At 32.3% G+C, this 17,107-nt stretch overlaps 2 protein-coding genes and 2 pseudogenes across 4 annotated transcripts; 2 read left to right on the top strand and 2 right to left on the bottom strand.

Annotated features, from left to right (window-relative positions):
• Positions 1-1,841: 1,841 nt before the first annotated feature.
• LOC104729328 (classical arabinogalactan protein 3 pseudogene) lies at positions 1,842-2,664 on the top strand (annotated as a pseudogene). Its single transcript, XR_015574238.1, has one exon. The product of XR_015574238.1 is annotated as a classical arabinogalactan protein 3 pseudogene (transcript).
• Positions 2,665-3,223: 559 nt separating this feature from the next.
• LOC104729329 (putative clathrin assembly protein At4g40080) lies at positions 3,224-4,983 on the bottom strand. The gene is made up of 2 exons (XM_087477774.1): positions 4,019-4,983; positions 3,224-3,940 (listed from the first exon to the last, which is right to left on the bottom strand). The coding sequence occupies exons 1-2, from the start codon at positions 4,459-4,461 to the stop codon at positions 3,316-3,318; spliced, it is 1,068 nt and encodes a 355-aa protein (XP_087333900.1). The 5' UTR covers positions 4,462-4,983; the 3' UTR covers positions 3,224-3,315.
• Positions 4,984-5,413: 430 nt separating this feature from the next.
• Positions 5,414-6,738, bottom strand: LOC104729330 (RING-H2 finger protein ATL32 pseudogene; annotated as a pseudogene). The gene has a single exon (XR_015574160.1). The product of XR_015574160.1 is annotated as an RING-H2 finger protein ATL32 pseudogene (transcript).
• A 3,005-nt stretch (positions 6,739-9,743) lies between these two features.
• On the top strand, positions 9,744-11,401 carry LOC104729331 (homeobox-leucine zipper protein ATHB-16). The gene is made up of 3 exons (XM_010448266.2): positions 9,744-10,096; positions 10,192-10,586; positions 10,679-11,401. Exons 1-3 carry the CDS (start codon positions 10,042-10,044, stop codon positions 11,126-11,128), a joined length of 900 nt encoding a protein of 299 aa, XP_010446568.1. The 5' UTR covers positions 9,744-10,041; the 3' UTR covers positions 11,129-11,401.
• Positions 11,402-17,107: the final 5,706 nt, after the last annotated feature.

Consider the following 17,107-nt stretch of genomic DNA (forward strand, 5'->3'; position numbering starts at 1 on the left):
AATTTAATTTTCAAATAACTCTATTTCAACATATTGAGGATATTTTACATATAAATAAATTGCATTTGAAAAACAAACCAAAGCTATAGGAATTTACAAATTCTAAATATTATAATAAAATGAAGTGTTTGTTTAGTGGTTTAAAGAGGATGACACTAAGATAATATATGTTTGGCAAATAAAACTTTTAAAAAATAAGAAAATTTGATGGCTTGTCACATAAAAAAAAAAAAGGAAATCCTTTGAAAATAAGTATAAATTCAAATGAAGCTAAATTTTTCATGCGGGTCATTCAAAAGAAAAATACTTAGGTTCATCTCTAGGGGTGAACCTCTCCATTCATCCATGTTCTCTCAGCCAATAAGAATCTTCCATCTAATATCTCATTTAAAAATAAATTAAAATTAAATTAAAAAGCAAACAAAATTAAGGAAACAAATTCTGTATACTTTTAATTAAGAAAAGTTAAATATTGGTTTGGTTTAGATTTTTAAAATTAGAATAAAATTATATATCGGTTTGGGTTTACAAATGAAGTAGTTAGGGTTTAGATTTTACAATTAAAACGAAATTATATGTCGGTTTAGATTTACAAATGAGGTGGTTAGGATTTAGATTTTACAATTAGAACGAAATTATATGTCTGTTTGGGTTCACAAATGAGATGGTTAGAGTTTAGAGTTTACAAGTAGAACGAATTTATATATCGGTTTGGGTTCACAAATGAGATGTTAGGATTTAGATTTCACAATTAGAACGAAATTAAATGTCGGTTTGGGTTCACAAATGAGATGGTTAGAGTTTAGATTTTACAAGTAGAACGAAATTATATGTCGGTTTGGGTTCACAAATGAGATAGTTAGGATTTAGATTTTATATATGTCGGTTTGAATTTATTAAAAAGCGATTTAAGATTATAATTTTATAATAATGTATACAGATTTTATTTCTTATTTTATAAGGGGGTGAATGGAGAGGTTCACTCCTAGGGGTGAACCCAAGTATTGTTCCATTCAAAACGTTACAATTCCCACATAGACTTTAAATATTTGGACATTGTATAACGGGTATCAGATCCAAAGCCCATACCATATTTAACGTAATGTGCATTTAATTAGCATGAGTTATCTAGAATTCGGTTTGGTTTTGGGTGGTTATATAGGTTGGCTTTATAATTTCGGTTTAGGATGAAGATGATACAATACAAGTATACAACCAAACTTCCCCCAAATTTTTAAAAATTATTAATAGAAGTATGATTGTAAAATATTATAAGAATTGGTATCTTATAATATAAATGTCATAATCATTCACAGATAATAATAGGTTGCTTGTTGTCTGCCTCGTCGTTAAGCTTAGTGGGAACCAAGTATGGCGCGTGGTCTTGACTGTTGACGAAACTAAATAGTGTGTGATTTAAGATATCTCAAGTAAATTTTTTTGATGTGTTAATTGCATTGCTACATAATAGACCGTAACCCAAGATTGTCCCTTATTCTAATTAACACGACATGTCTTAACCCAATTAAAACTACAACCTCTAGTTTCATGTCAATCAACGTTGTGACATTGGCTCGATGAAAATATTTCATTTTTACAATTTAATAGATCCGTACGTCAGATTTATATAAGCTTGATTTGTAGACAATTTAATTGAAGAAAACTTCAAATTCAAGAGACTTGGTACTTGGCAGAGACTACTTATTCTGATATACTAATTCAAGAAATATCTATTAGGTATGTGTGCTTTGCATGATTTAAAGAGTCCAAAGTATCAAATAATTAAATATAAATGCTTCTTAATTAGCTATGGGTATATATTAAGAAGCCATTTAGCCTTAATGTCTCCACCACCAAGCAAAGACAAAGATATCTTTCTCAGGTTTTCTATCTCTCTCGTCAAAACAAACGAAAGAAATTGAAAACAGAGAGAGAGATAGAAATGGCTCTTAAGACATTGCAAGCTCTGATCTTTCTTGGTGTATTTGCCACCTCATGTCTCGCTCAAGCTCCGGCTCCAGCACCCATGACGCTTCTCCCGCCGGTAGAGTCTCCTTCTCCTGTTATTACACCAACTGCGCAGCCACCGTCTCCAGTTGCTTCACCACCGGTTCCAGTTGCTTCACCACCGGTTCCAGTCAATGAACCCACTCCGGTTCCAACAACTCCACCCACCGTCTCACCACCGACCATATCTCCCACAACACCCCCTATGGCTTCTCCCCCGAAACCAGACGGTATGGCTCCAGGCCCATCAGGTCCAACACCAGCTCCTGCTCCAGGACCAGACGCACCGGAAGCTGACTCAGCATTGACTAACAAAGCTTTCCTTGTGAGCACGGTCATTGCAGGAGCCTTGTACGCCGTCGTATTGGCTTAGAAACTGAGCTGCCTTGGGCATTACTCTATCTCTATCTCCCTCTCCTTTTGGTTTTTCTTATTATGATTTTGTTTGAGAGATCTCCCTTTCTGTGTTTTCCTTAATTCATACATTTCTCTTCGTATTATCTTCCTCCTCTTTGTTGTTGTTTTCTTCCTTTGGAGTCTTCGTGAAATTTGTATTATTACTCTGATTGGGCCATGGGATAAACCTGAGGGGCAAAGCTTCTGATTGTAATTTTCTTCATTAACTTTTTATTTTTTAATAATATATCTTGTTTAATACTATAGTTGTTAATTTAGTATTTCTATATAAGTATATTAATTAAGAGAATTGACTTTAGCACACAAAAAAAAAAAAAACATAAAACGAAATTTCATTAGGCTAAAAGGCATATAGAGTACTGTAATAATGATAGTGATACTATAGGCCTTAACGACCAAAAATATTATCTATTGAAGCAGTGTTGTCCAAGAGATTGAAGGTTATTTTATAACTGAATTTTTGCAGGGCCTTCATCCCTGTACAACTTAGCCATGTGGGACAAATTTAAATTTGACATGTTATTTATGTTTCCATTTTTCATTTGGCGTTAATGTTTTTCTCTATTTTTTTCTTTTCAACAACTTGTAGTATTATTGAAAAGGTTCACTTAACGTTTTCCTTTTTTTATTTTTGATAAAGACAGAAACATAACCATTCTTCTTAATAATACAAACAACATCCAGAGATAATGAAAAATGAACATCTATGTTGTCGTTGTTTTCTTGTATTTTTTGTGTGGCTAAATAGAGACTTTTTTACCTCGTTTTTTTTTGTCTATTTAACATTTACAAGACAATATGACCAAAATTTAAATTAAAAAAAAAATAACAAGAAGATCAAAGTCGTCCACTCAACAAAAAATCTTTGACTAGAAGAAACCACAAAACCGATCAAACATTAGAAAATCTACCCGAAGAAAACCGAACAGCATCGCCGTAACCAACTAACCGATCGGTAAACCGAGCCGATTCGTATCTTTTTTCTCTCTTCCCAAACCCAAACCCAACAATCGATTTCTCAATCTGCCCATAATTAGTATCTTCTAAATCACCAATGATACCCTTAACCTCAAGAACCAAACCCCAGAACCCATCGATCCAACCTCTCTTCCAATTCCCATGGCAGATTTCAGACAACCTCTCTTTACAACTCTCGAGCCGCTTCAAAGCACAGACAAGCTCGACCGTATCTCCGAAGCTCAAACTGTTGGGCCGCTCTTTAAACTCGTTTAACCTCGTGTAAAGCTCGTTGATCGAAGACACGTAGTCTTCCCCAACCAAGTGAGTGATTTTGTCGGCTAGAGATTTGCCACCACCGGAGAAGGGTAGATCCGGGATTTTACATGATTCTTCTAGTAAACCAACGAGCGCATCCATCTCACGAAGCAAATCAGAGTTGGTGAGAGACGAAACCATTTCTTCGTATTCGTCTTTGTGAATTGTGCTCGATGTCGAAGATATGAAAAATCCCATGATTCTTGAACTTGATAAAAGATGCTCAAGATACAAAGCGTACCTACAAAAAAAAAAAAAAAAACAATAAAAATCCAAACTTTATGATAAAAATCGAATTTTTATTTATTTATAACTTTACCATCGGACCCAAGAAGAAAGCTCCCACATCAAAGGAGATTTCTCATCTCTAAAACCGGAAAGTTTCAGATAATTACGGCCACCGGAAGCAGGAAAAACAGAGAGCTGATCCTGGAGGATGAAGCGGCCGTGTTTGACGATGTGATGGACGATGATCAAAGATTTGAGGGCTACGCAAGCATCTTTGGTAGTGTGAAGACGGTCCATGATGGATTCGACGGCAGAAGCAGCGGTGGCTCGTGATCCTGAACCGGCGGAGAGGAGAACGGCGAGGTGAAGATTCCCTGGCGGCGTTGAAGGGTCGTGAGTAGTGGCACGGAGGACAGAGAGATGGAAAGGGAGAGTTTTGCTTCTAGTGTTTGATGAGACAAAAGCAGCTTTGCTTTGAGAAGCTTTGTCTTTGATTTTGCCTATGAGATCTGCAAAACTTGTGATTCTTCCCATCGAATAATAGGCTTTGATGAATGATGATGAATCGATGACTTCTTTTTAATTTGATGATGATGAGATATTATAAATATAATAGTATAGTATATGGTTTTGTAGGTCAAGAAAAGGAAACTATTTTAATTCTATGTAACCAACCAACATGGGTCAAATAATTAATATAATGTTTGTATATGAAGAGAATCACTCAATCGTCGATTGTTTTTTCTTTTCTTTTTTTCTAAAGAATATAATCGTTCGAATCTGATGATTTCCTCTTCGTATTCATTCACTCAAGTACCAGCAGTTACGTATATCAAATTATTGTAAAGGACAGATGATTATAACGAACACACTTTGATATCTTTTGTTACCTGCGATTAAGAACATTACAGAAAAAGTTTCCAAAACATCAACACCTGTTGGCTGGCTGTTGCGCAAAACCCTCTCGTTACGACTAAGTACTAAACCCAATAAAAATGACATAAAGACTCAAATAATAATATCTTCGTTACTAACATTTGAATAGAAACACTGTTTGAGAAAATTATATTCCCTCCGTTCTATTTTAACTGTCGTTTAAGGTTTTTGCACACAAATTAAGGAAACTACTCCCTCTGTATCAGAATACTTGATTTTCTAGAATTTTTTCTTGTATCACAAAGGATGATTTTCTGTATACTTTTATCAATTAATACTAAGAAATTACAAATTTCAAAAATCATTAAATGAGAATTTAAAAATTTGATGAAATACTATTAGTTAATAATTATAAAAATATGTTATTATAAATGAAGAATACATTTATTGCTAAACATTAAATGTTTTTCTTAATTCATGTAAAAATTCTAGAACATCAAGTATTATGATACAGAGGGAGTATCAAATTTTATGTTTTGTCCTTCGTTAATATATTTTATAATTTTTTCATTGGTTGAAACTTTAAAATAATAGGGATAAGATTGGAATATTCATCAAACATCTGTATTGAAAATCTAAAACGACAACTAATATGAAACAAAAATTAAATTTTAGAACGACAACTAAACTAGAACGGAGGGAGTATTATATACTCCTACTTGTTTAGCGAGCTACTAAACAAGCTTTTGGACCTTTACTGTATAACAAAGTAACTTTTTAGTTTTTTTATTTACCACTCCAAACCCAAACACACAAGGCTGACGACAAAACATAACGTCGACTCATTTCAACGGTTCGCCGTTAGATTTCTGTGATCTAACGGAACCCGAGTTTGACTTTGAAACGAACAAAGTCAAACCCCAACGATCCAACATCCCACCCGACCCGACTGTGTAACTGCTTTCCTCACCGCTCCTCCGGTCATATTTCTCTCTCCCTTCCGCCGTCAAATCAACGTCGAAGCTTCTCGTTCGTTTCAGTCTACGTCCTTTCACCTCCATTATTCGCCTCATCACATCATCCGGCAACCGCAGAGTAAACCTCTCAGCGCCGTAACCGAGTCGACCCATTGAATGACCCGTCGAATTCGATCTCGGAAACTTACCGACGAGGTGGTGACTCTTCGTTGTCTCAACGGTCTCAACGTCAATCACGACATGGTCTCTCAATATCACCGCGCCACCGGAGTTATCCGACTTCGCCGCCGTGAGATTATATCTGCAAACAGGGCAAGTTGCGTGGGAGTGAAGCCAAGCGTCGATGCAATCGATGTGGAAGAGATGATTACAAATCGGAAGCAACCGCACCGTTTCACGATCTTCTAATTCGTTGAGGCAAATCGCACATTCCAAATCGTTGGATCCGAGTTTTGATTCTTTGACGGAGGAGTAAGCGAATACAGGGAAGCTTTCGACGACTGCGTCGTCAAGTCCGCCTCGCCGTGAATAACCGTCGTTAGCGCGGCGGCGAGAATATCTGGTGGAGTATTCGGAGTTAGGGCGAGTGCAATGGCGGATATAGACGGAGAGTAATCCGATGAAGAAGAAGAGGGTGACGAGAACGGCGAAGACGGTGGTCTTCGACGGAGTGTGACCCGGTTGCTGCAACTCAGGCGGACTCGGTGAGAATGATTGAGCATTAGCTTTGCTCTGTAGGATGAATGCCACGTGGAAAATAATCCAACGGTGAGGACTAAAACTGTCGACACGTATCATCGTTCATTCGAAACGACGTCGCGAGTAAGAATCGTTAGAAGGAATACTAACGGCTGAGATTTATCCACGTGAAATTTGATTTTCTGCTTGTAAATAAAATGAAAATGTCTATAGTAAGCTTTGTTATGTTTTAAGGTTATAAACGAAGATTGGGTTTATATATATACTTAGAGGGATAAGCATATAGTAATATTTTTGACTTTTAGATTAGCTTAAGAAAGGTTTATTAAAAAGGACAATTATGCAAAAAATCGTCAAATTGCTTGGGGTAGATTTGGTTACAATAAAATACTAATATTGTAATTAGTCCATTTTAGCTCGAAAAATACTTAGGTTCACCCAGGGGTGAACCTCTCCATTCACCCCCTCTTTTCGCAGCCAATCATAATCTTCCATCTAATATTTCATTTCAAAAATAAATTAAAATTAAATTAAAAAGCAAACCAAATTAAGGAAATAAATTCTGTATACTTTTAATTAAGGAAAGTTAAATATTGGCTTGGTTTAGATTTTTAAACTTAGAATAAAATTATGTCGGTTTGGGTTTACAAATGAAGTGGTTAGGGATTAGATTTTACAATTAAAACGAAATTATATGTCGGTTTGGGTTTACAAATGAGGTGGTTAGAGTTTAGATTTTACAATTAGAACGAAATTATATGTCGGTTTGGGTTCACAAATGAGATAGTTAGGATTTAGATTTTACAAGTAGAACAAAATAATATGTCGGTTTGGGTTTACAAATGAGATGTTAGGGTTTAGATTTCACAATTAGAACGAAATTATATATCGATTTGGGTTCACAAATAAAATGGTTAGAGTTTAGATTTTATAAGTAGAACGAAATTATATACGATTTGGGTTCACAAATGAGATGGTTAGGGTTTAGATTTTATATACATTGGTTTGGGTTTATTAAAGTGCGGTTTAAATTTTTTAATTTTATAATAATGTATACAGATTTTATTACCTTATTTTATTAGGGAGTGAATGGAGAGGTTCACCCATAGGGGTGAATCCAAGTATTGTTCTTTTAGCTCCACTTGATGAAATGAAAAAGTCTAAATCAGATCAGCTAAAACTGTGTGCTTGGATTATATATGTGTCAATCATGTTTATCCACATGTTCGTTGCATATACACAAATTATTTGTCTCTTCGATAGGGTCAAATTAATCAATTCTTAAGAGGTCAGAATGTTTCATCGTACAAATTTGCCTTTTCCTTGATTTCAGACAAGAAATTAAACAAAAACAACAGAAGCAGAATTACAACAACAACACAAGCGGGATAAGTGGTGTGTAATCCCCTGGCAACAAAATGAAAAGATAGATATATTTATGGCCACACCAACAATACGAGTGATCGATCATAACAATTGCAGCTAATGGTTTTGGTTGTATCACCGTCTAATCACATGTTTTTTTTTTTTTTTCACTACATTTCCAATTAATTTTAAATGTTTTCAATTAACTTAACACTCACTCTGTCTCTATCAGAATTAGTTGGCTGATACGCACAACAGTTTCTGTAAAATATAAATTTAAATGCTAAAAAGTCTTAGTGCAAGTAAGATAGACTTGATAGGATAAATACGAATTTCACAATCTCGAGACTTGAACTTAATTATTATAATCCAAAGAGTTACGATACATATATACTACTGTATATATGACAAATTTTAAAAATCTCTTAATTCTTTTTCTATCAATAAATTTTTAATGTGTTTGAGACTTTTGAGTATATATCTTCAAAATGCATGTAGATGTATGTACTCGAGGCTCGACTCTCGAGCATGGAATTCATGATCCAAATTCTATTTATGCTAATATTATTTTTCAAGCTGATCCAGTAGCTGTGCAACAGTATATGTATTAAATGTCAAATACTCAAATGTAGGAAACGTGTACGGGAACGTCGAACTCCACATGTTCTTTTTAGTTTAACATACGTATATCATAAGTTCATAACAACTAACAACTACTTTAACAAGACCAAACAAAAAAACGAACATACAAATTAATATAACAATAAATGGAGTAGGCTGTAGGCCTATTGATAACAAACAAACTAGAGTTTTTGCGGTCCATCATCTAAGACTGGTATCATAATGTAGTGTAGAGGCCCATCTCTTTATTCACAAGTTGAGTTCTAATAGAATCATTTTCTCCCATTTAGATAATGTTTCTTGAAATTGACCTCAAGTGATATGAGTCTAAAGACGTTTCTTGAAAATTGAACGTGTGATGGACCCAAAGCCCTTTTTATATTGTTCTAGAAAAATCAGTAATCACTATGGGATTGTCTGTTTCACTTAAAAGTTGTAATATTTTCCATGTAAAAACGCAAATGCATAATTATAAGGACTATTATAAAAATACACATATATATATATATATAGCAAATCTATATTGAACCTTTCTATAACAAAGCTTCATTTTGACATATGTCTATATTTTTGCACTCTTTTGTTTTTTTTTTTACTTTATTTTATTACCAGTTGTTTCAAAAAAAAAAAAAAAAATTCGTAGTCACAAGATTGTATTAATTCATTTGTCATTTTGACGGTGCCGCTTGAGCGGAGCCTATAGTTTTGGATGATTCAGTGAACCAAAACCCAAACTGTCAGTCTTTGTTCCCTCACCCGCAAAAGCCTTTTAATCCCACTCTTCTGCATTGCCAACACTATAACATACTATTAATTATTAAATACTAATGTTTTAATATAAAGTATATATATATATATATATATATATCAAAATTCAGATATGTGGGACTAAATTATGATATCTGTATAATTTTATATCTTATCCAATGGAATTTTAGTTTGATAAGGAAAACTACATTTGATTTAATTCATTAATAAACAAATCATAGTTTGTCATTTATGTCATCAAATCTTCTGTGACGTATCTTATGACGTTTTACAAAGGATGTTGTAATTTTAAAATCTTCCTTTTAAAAAGCCTCTTTCTTACGTATATACTATTCGCTGTTTATTAAATTTCTCTGAATTAAAAATAAATAAATAGAAACACCCTACATAATAAATAAATTAGGCTATAACCAAATTATTAAAAATAAACACATACGACGACGTATCACGGATTCCGCTACAGAGCCGAGCTGAGCCATATGTAGTAGCTCTGGTTCAAAACTTAACCTTAGTTACATTTTAACCACTTTAAATCGTAACCCAAGTTTGGTTTATTTAAAGAAAGGGAAAGTGTGAAACCAACTTGTTCATATTGAAAAAACAAAACAAAGAACAAACAAACCATTGCTCTCTCTCCCTCTCTCTCCCTCTCTCCGCTTCCTCTGTAAATGAATTACTAAAAGCTTTCACTCTGTTGGAATTTCTCAATCCATATCTTCATTTTTTGTTTATGTATTCAAGTAAAGAAGCTCAATTCTGTTCACAACATTGTTGTAAGATTTGAACTTCTTTTTATTTTGCTGTCACCATGAAGAGGCTAAGCAGCTCAGATTCAATGTGTGGTCTCATCTCCACTTCTACAGGTTCTTTTACCATTTTGTTTAACTTCAGACAATCCTCATGTGATCCTTTCTACTACTGTTTCTAATCTTATTTTTTTTTTTTTTCAAATAAACAGATGAACAGAGTCCAAGAGGTTACGGAAGTAATTACCAATCTATGCTTGAAGGTTACGACGAGGACGCTACACTAATCGAGGAATACTCCGGCAACAACCACAACCATCACCACATGGGTCTATCGGAAAAGAAGAGACGATTGAGAGTTGACCAAGTCAAAGCTCTTGAGAAAAATTTCGAACTTGAGAACAAACTCGAACCTGAGAGGAAAACGAAACTAGCACAAGAGCTTGGACTTCAACCTCGTCAAGTAGCGGTTTGGTTTCAAAACCGTCGTGCACGGTGGAAAACAAAACAACTTGAGAAAGATTACGGCATTCTTAAGAGCCAATACGACTCTCTCCGCCACAATTTCGATTCTCTCCGCCGTGACAACGATTCTCTTCTCCAAGAGGTAAAAGAAAACTAAAATCATAAAAATTGAAACTTTAACAGTCGAAAATGCAAAAAAGGTTTGATTTTTAATTAAAAAAATTGTGATCGCAGATTAGTAAAATCAAAGCTACGATCAACGGAGAAGAAGAAGATAACAACAAAGCTACGACTGAGAGTGTTAAGAGAGAAGAAGTAGTTTCATTGCCGGATAGTTCAACTCCGTCGTCTCCTCTACAGTTTCTTGACCATTCAACCGGATTTAACTACCGGCGAAGCTTCACCGACCTGCGTGACCTTCTACCGAATTCAACCGGAGTGTTCGACGCTGGATCTTCCGATAGCTGCGATTCAAGCGCCGTTCTAAACGAAGAGACAAGTTCGGATAACGGAAGAACAACGCCGCCGTCGACGGTTGCCGGCGGGAGTTTTTTACAGTTTGTGAAAACGGAACAAAGAGAGGATCACGACGATTTTCTAAGCGGTGAAGAAGCTTGTGGTTTCTTCTCCGATGAACAACCACCGTCACTTCATTGGTACTCTGCTTCTGATCATTGGACTTGAGGAGAGAATCATTGGGATGATCGAATCGTGCTCCGTGGGAACAGAGAGGGGCAAAAGTGAAAATAATCGATAAATAAGGATTAAGGAGGAAAGAGTTAAATTATTGGGCCTTAAGATTGTAAATTTTATCTATCTTTTTAACTCTCGTTTCCATGGCTCTTAGTGTAATTTTAACGATGTTGAAAGGTGTTTTTATTTTTACTTTTACAGTAATAGGAATCAACTAGGGACACTCTCTGATATGAAAGCAATAAAACTTTTAACGTTTCTATTTTTGGTGAACTGTTTCTGAAATGGATGTAATGGTAACATAACATCTATATACTTTCATAATCCCACACGACCACGACAACTCTAAATAAATGTTACAAACTCGTCGATACACGTGAAAAGCTTTTGACGTCTATGAATTTTGCTTTTGGTAAAGAAAGTCAATAAAGTTTTGTTTTTTTGTTATAGTAAGAAAAAGGCGATAAATTAAGATATCATCATCAATTCATAGGCTTAAAACATAGGATTGGCTTGTGAGAAAAAAATGCTAGTATAGTAGTAGTAGTATATCATCATCAATCATCAAGGTGCTTTTGTTACCATGATTGTGCGTACACGTTTTATTATTAAAGTGGGAAAGTATGGGGACATCGTTTTTAGTGAATGATGAAAAAAATTCATTCATTCTGACACTGTCAGAAACAGAAGCTTTTACCATTGTCACGGATCGTATCTGAAATTGAGGGGCATTCATATCACAATATGTCACCAAGTACCCTTTTTTTCTTTTCTATAATTTCCTTTTATCAAACTTATAATCATAATATTTAAATACTTCTCTAATTGTTTTTAAATTATTCTTTTTTATATTTAAGGGGGAAAATTATGCATATTCAAAATAAAAAGAAAAAAAATATAAAATGACTTTAGTGCAGTGGTCATTGGTAATTCTTAAATGCACAAAGCACCATCATACCAAGGATTGAGTCATGCCGGATATAGAAATTTGGCTAATGAATCAACCTGTTGTGATCCAATGGTTAAAAAAAAAAAAAAATCATATTTTTATTCTTTATATTACCAACTCAAAAAATTAAGGGACCTATATTGTAATTTCCTTTCTTTACAGTAGGCCCTACACGCCCATGTGATTGTGGGCCAATCAGAGATGATGTCGTTTTCATCATTTGCCATTTGTCACTATCGCCGGAAATTATACAATAAAATAAATAATTTTTTATAATATAATAATATTCGATGGAGGAAGATAGATAGACACGTGTACAGTGCTTTTCAATTTCTTAGCCCTCCGATTCGCGACATCTCACCTCTTCACAGCCGTCTATTTCCAACCCACCCTCATCTGTATCTCCCACACGTTCCACGATGAGAGACTCGGTTTGCTCGGTTTAGATTTTGTCGGTTTACTTTTAAACTTAAGTGTGCGACTTTTAGATGTTGCACATTAACGTGCACATTGGTTTGATTAGTAGATTGTTTAATTTTTCCTAGAATTATGTTTTCTATAACCTAGTTGCACTAGCCTACTACTACTAAAATTTTAATATTCCATTTGATTCCGGGCGGCGAACATTTCTGTTGTGTGCTTCACTTTCTCTTAGCAAAGATCACAATTGTTTTTTTTTTTAGAATCTTTGCAAATCCTTCAATTATATAGTACTACGCAAATTAAACAACTGAAACATCCTAATTAACTTTATTGTATATTTTGAAATCATTAGTGTTTTTTTTTGTTGGTGGTTTGTATCGTAGTATCCCTATATTAGTATAATATGAGCAAAATATCGTCGATGAAAAAGTTTGTTTGTTGTACATATATATATATATCAACACGAAGTTTACATATACTGATATACCGTAGTTCAAAATTTGATTAAAACATTTGCTTCTACATGTGTAGTACTACAATCATGAAAGTTATTTGCTATTGGGATATTAACTGGACTTACCAAAAAGCAGTATATATATAGGGTTCTTTATTAAAAAAAATATTGATCATGTTAATGTTATTGTAGCTGCTACAAAGACTTTTAGTGTTGCCTCTCTTTTAAACCCTAGACTACTTTTTAGTGTATAATTCTATTGCGTAAGGAGACAAATCAAGTTTTATTTTATTTCGAGAATATAAATAAGATAATGTTTTTATTAGAATCTATTGCTAAATTAAAAGCATATACAGTTTAATCGTCTTTGTTAATCTCTCGATAGGTTATGATTTTCAACACCCCGGGGCCCCTCTTGTAGAAGAAATTCATATATGCTTTCTGATTGTGAAAGGCAGTTTTATTTTACGCAAATGGGTTTAAACAATTAGTGAAAATAACTTGTCATTAAACAACTACAAGGTGGTGGTCATTTAGAAAGGTCCCTGTCAAGTCTTTAATTCTGGAAATTCGTATAATACTCTAAATTTGGAAATATTTATTTAGTTGATGTGGTCATCAAAAATAATTAGGATGTTTTATTAATTTCACACTATATATATAACAAAAATTGGTGAATATATCAACATTGTTTTACAATTTTTGGATACTGTTAAAAGTAAAAAAAAAAAAATAGAAAAAGAGATGGTTAGTTATCATGATTCGTAACTAAATTAACGATAAGATTTTGGAACTACAGGCACATTCAAAACTTTTGTTAGGTTCAAACGTACTAGATCTAGAGATAGAACAACATGTCATTTGAAAACATGTCAAATATATATATAGAACATATATATGAAAACTTCCATTTGTTTTATTTCTATAGTTCCTCATATACAAGCCGTAACTTTATTTGCTAAGAAAGATGGTCACTCAAGCATTATAAATCACACACACTCTTAAAATACTCGTTCGGTAAACAAATCACCACAACCACTAGTGCGATTAAAATACTCGATAAGTTTTGCAGGAAAATGGATGATACAACATAAAGGTAGCTAAACTTAACAATATAGACAAATGATACTATTGAATTATGATAAATTACAAATGATATAGTAATTAGAAAAGATTCGAATACGATTACTAAAAAAGTCTAAAACCCATTCATAGGAGACAGCTTATATATACGGCTCGTGCCGGCTTAAGCGAGCGACAGAGACAGAGAGAGCAATATGGTTTTTATCAAAACGACGACACTTTTGTTATGTCTAAAGATGGTTTGACACGCGGCTATTAACCAGTGGTCCTAACTCCTAAACAATAGTTTAAGTCAGCAATGATGGAGCCTACAGCCTACTTTTTTATCCAGACCATAAAAGTCAATTTATTCGGCGTTATATGTTAAAAATATTATTTTTTTCCAAGAAGAAAAAAGTAAAAAACACAAAACATTACTAATCCGGTCTTGACCGAACGTTTTGTCCTCTCGTCTTTCTCCGACTCTGCTGTTGCTGGGACAATACGTCAATACAAAACGTAGACAGTTATCGAAAGCTCGCTAAGTCAATGGCTATTAGCAAAAGAACTCGTGTGCTTATATTTGAGTTGTTTGTAAAGCTTATTATCAAAAATTATAACCAAATAAAATTTGGGAGAATGTGTGATGTGTAAGAAATCCAAAACGTTGGCTACAAAATTAGAAAGAAAGAAAATTATCAGAATGGGTGTTGTTAAGATGTTTGGCATTTAATTAAACGGCCCAATCGTTATATTTATTACTAGGCTGTTCGGCCCAAATAAAGACCCATATGTAAAGCAAAGCACATTATTACTTTTTTTTCTTTTACATCCATATTAAAACTGTATTAGGCTAATAATATAGGTGTGTAAAATTTGTTTGACTGTAAAAGAAAAAAAAGACTTTAGTAATCATATATATAAAAGTAGAGTTTCAATCTCTCCTTATTGGTCCACTTGGCTAGCAATTTTAACAAAAAAAAATTATACTAAAACACAAATTTAAAACAATTAATTTTCACATTTAACTCACATAATATAAAACTGAAATCTTTATAGCTTTTCCCTATAAATTATGCATTAACTTTATTTCTCCACTAAGTTGTATTAATCAATTGTATTAAAACAAAACAATATATTAGAACTGTAACTCTCATTTTTCTAAATGTAATTTTTCATCATTTCTCTTCCTATAAATACTCATTATGTTATTCACTTAGTCTATCACTCTTTCATTCTCTCATCTTCTTCCACTACTCTCAAATCTCTTTTTTGTTTTGTTTTGTATTTTTTTTGTTATTGTTGTTGTATGGGTTATAAAAAATCAAATCAAATATCATTGTAAAAGCTTAGTTTTAGAGTTTGTATGATATGTATATCTTATATATTTATTTTAATCTTTTAAAATGTTTATCTCCATTTTCTATTTTATATTAACATCTTATAAGTCATTATTTTCATACTTCCTTACAATATTCACCACACAATAAGATCATAAAGTTGAAATGATCCATATGTAATTATCTATTATGTCTCTGGTTATCTCACATATTCATGTATCATTTTAAATAATTTATAAAGATCAATATAATATTTAAAGATCAATATAATTATCCATTTATAAAGACTATTTTGTTTTGTGATCCAATTGTTAAATCTGCAGAGATCAATATAATATATATATATATATATATATATATATTGTTTTTTTATGATTTGAGGTTTTTGAAAACAAAAAGAACATAATTAAACAATTGGTTTTTTTATGTCTTTAATCAAAATAAAAAATGATCCAAAAAACAAAACATATTCAACTGGAACTTAAATATAAAAATAAAATATAATTTTAAAAATATCATTTCACTAAATTCTCTAAAGATGAAACCATTAGTATGAAATCTAGCACTATAAATTAAATTGATGAGTGAAAACCAAAAAAATATAAGTTATCCTTAGGATTTTAAAAATTATTGAGATTGAAGAATTCGTATAATTTTATAAGAAAACTAATTTAGTTTGTCACTTAAAAAGTAATATTTTTTATTTTGAAATATTATGTGTAAGTGTTGAGTTTATATCAACAAACAACCAAATCATGTGAATTTTGATTCAGCCACTTGGTATTTTTTTTATTTTAGGTTATAAAAAATTAAAATATTTATTTATAATTAAAGACATGTAACTCCATTTAACTCAAATGTAACTCCTATCCAATAATTGTACATTAATTCATTCCTCCTACTAACTTATTATCTTTCAAGAGAAATTATTTTTGGTTAAATTTTAATATTTTTTATTTATTTTGGTTGGCTAAACTTATATTCATAGTTTGGTTGGCTAAATTAATATATTTCTCATGTAAAATTATTGTTTATAATATATTCTCATTTCAAAGTTTAAAGCAATATATCATATATATAAAAGTAAGGTTTTGGTCTCTCCTTATTGGTTGATTTTCATTTAATGTTTTCTAATTTTTTTTATTTTTTATTTGCTTTCTAATTGCTTTAAACAATATTTAAGATCCAATAAACACAATACATTTAACTCACACATTAAAATAAAATTATAACTGAAAATAAAATAAATTATGCATTAATCATATTCTACCACTCAATTCTATTCAAACACAATAAATTACTATTGTAAGTCCATAGTTCTAAATGTAACTTCCATCATTTCTTATCATATAAATAAGCATTCTCTCAATCTATCATTCTCTCATATTGACATTATTTTACTATCTCATTTTCACATTCTCTCATTCTCTTCTACAATACCTCAAATCATTTTTCATTTTTTTTTTGTTATTTTTGATTTCTTATTTTTGTTGTATGGATTGTAAAAAAAAAAAGAAATATCATTGTAAATTGTTAATGCTAAATTTTAATTTTAGAGACTACATGATATATATTTTACATTGTTCTTATTTTAAGAGATTTATCTCCTTTATCTAATTTGGATTATTATCTTATAAGTAATCATTCTCTCTTTCTCTCCCACCAATATCAAATGTTGTTATATCTCATATGTGTTGTAAGAGTTTGATTCTATATTTTAATTTAGAAAGTATTATATATAT

Source organism: Camelina sativa, chromosome 12 (genome assembly GCF_030686135.1).
Source record: "Camelina sativa cultivar CO46 ecotype springtype chromosome 12, ASM3068613v1".
In the NCBI taxonomy this organism is placed as follows: Eukaryota; Viridiplantae; Streptophyta; class Magnoliopsida; order Brassicales; family Brassicaceae; genus Camelina; species Camelina sativa.

Excerpts from the sequence above, each read along its gene's own strand:
- LOC104729329 (XM_087477774.1), bottom strand. The coding sequence starts at position 4,461 with ATGGGAAGAATCACAAGTTTTGCAGATCTCATAGGCAAAATCAAAGAC. Across the intron at positions 3,941-4,018 it reads CTTTCTTCTTGGGTCCGATG|GTACGCTTTGTATCTTGAGC; the intron begins GTAAAGTTATAA and ends TTTTTTTTGTAG.
- LOC104729331 (XM_010448266.2), top strand. The coding sequence starts at position 10,042 with ATGAAGAGGCTAAGCAGCTCAGATTCAATGTGTGGTCTCATCTCCACT. Across the intron at positions 10,097-10,191 it reads TCTCATCTCCACTTCTACAG|ATGAACAGAGTCCAAGAGGT; the intron begins GTTCTTTTACCA and ends TCAAATAAACAG. Across the intron at positions 10,587-10,678 it reads ACGATTCTCTTCTCCAAGAG|ATTAGTAAAATCAAAGCTAC; the intron begins GTAAAAGAAAAC and ends TTGTGATCGCAG.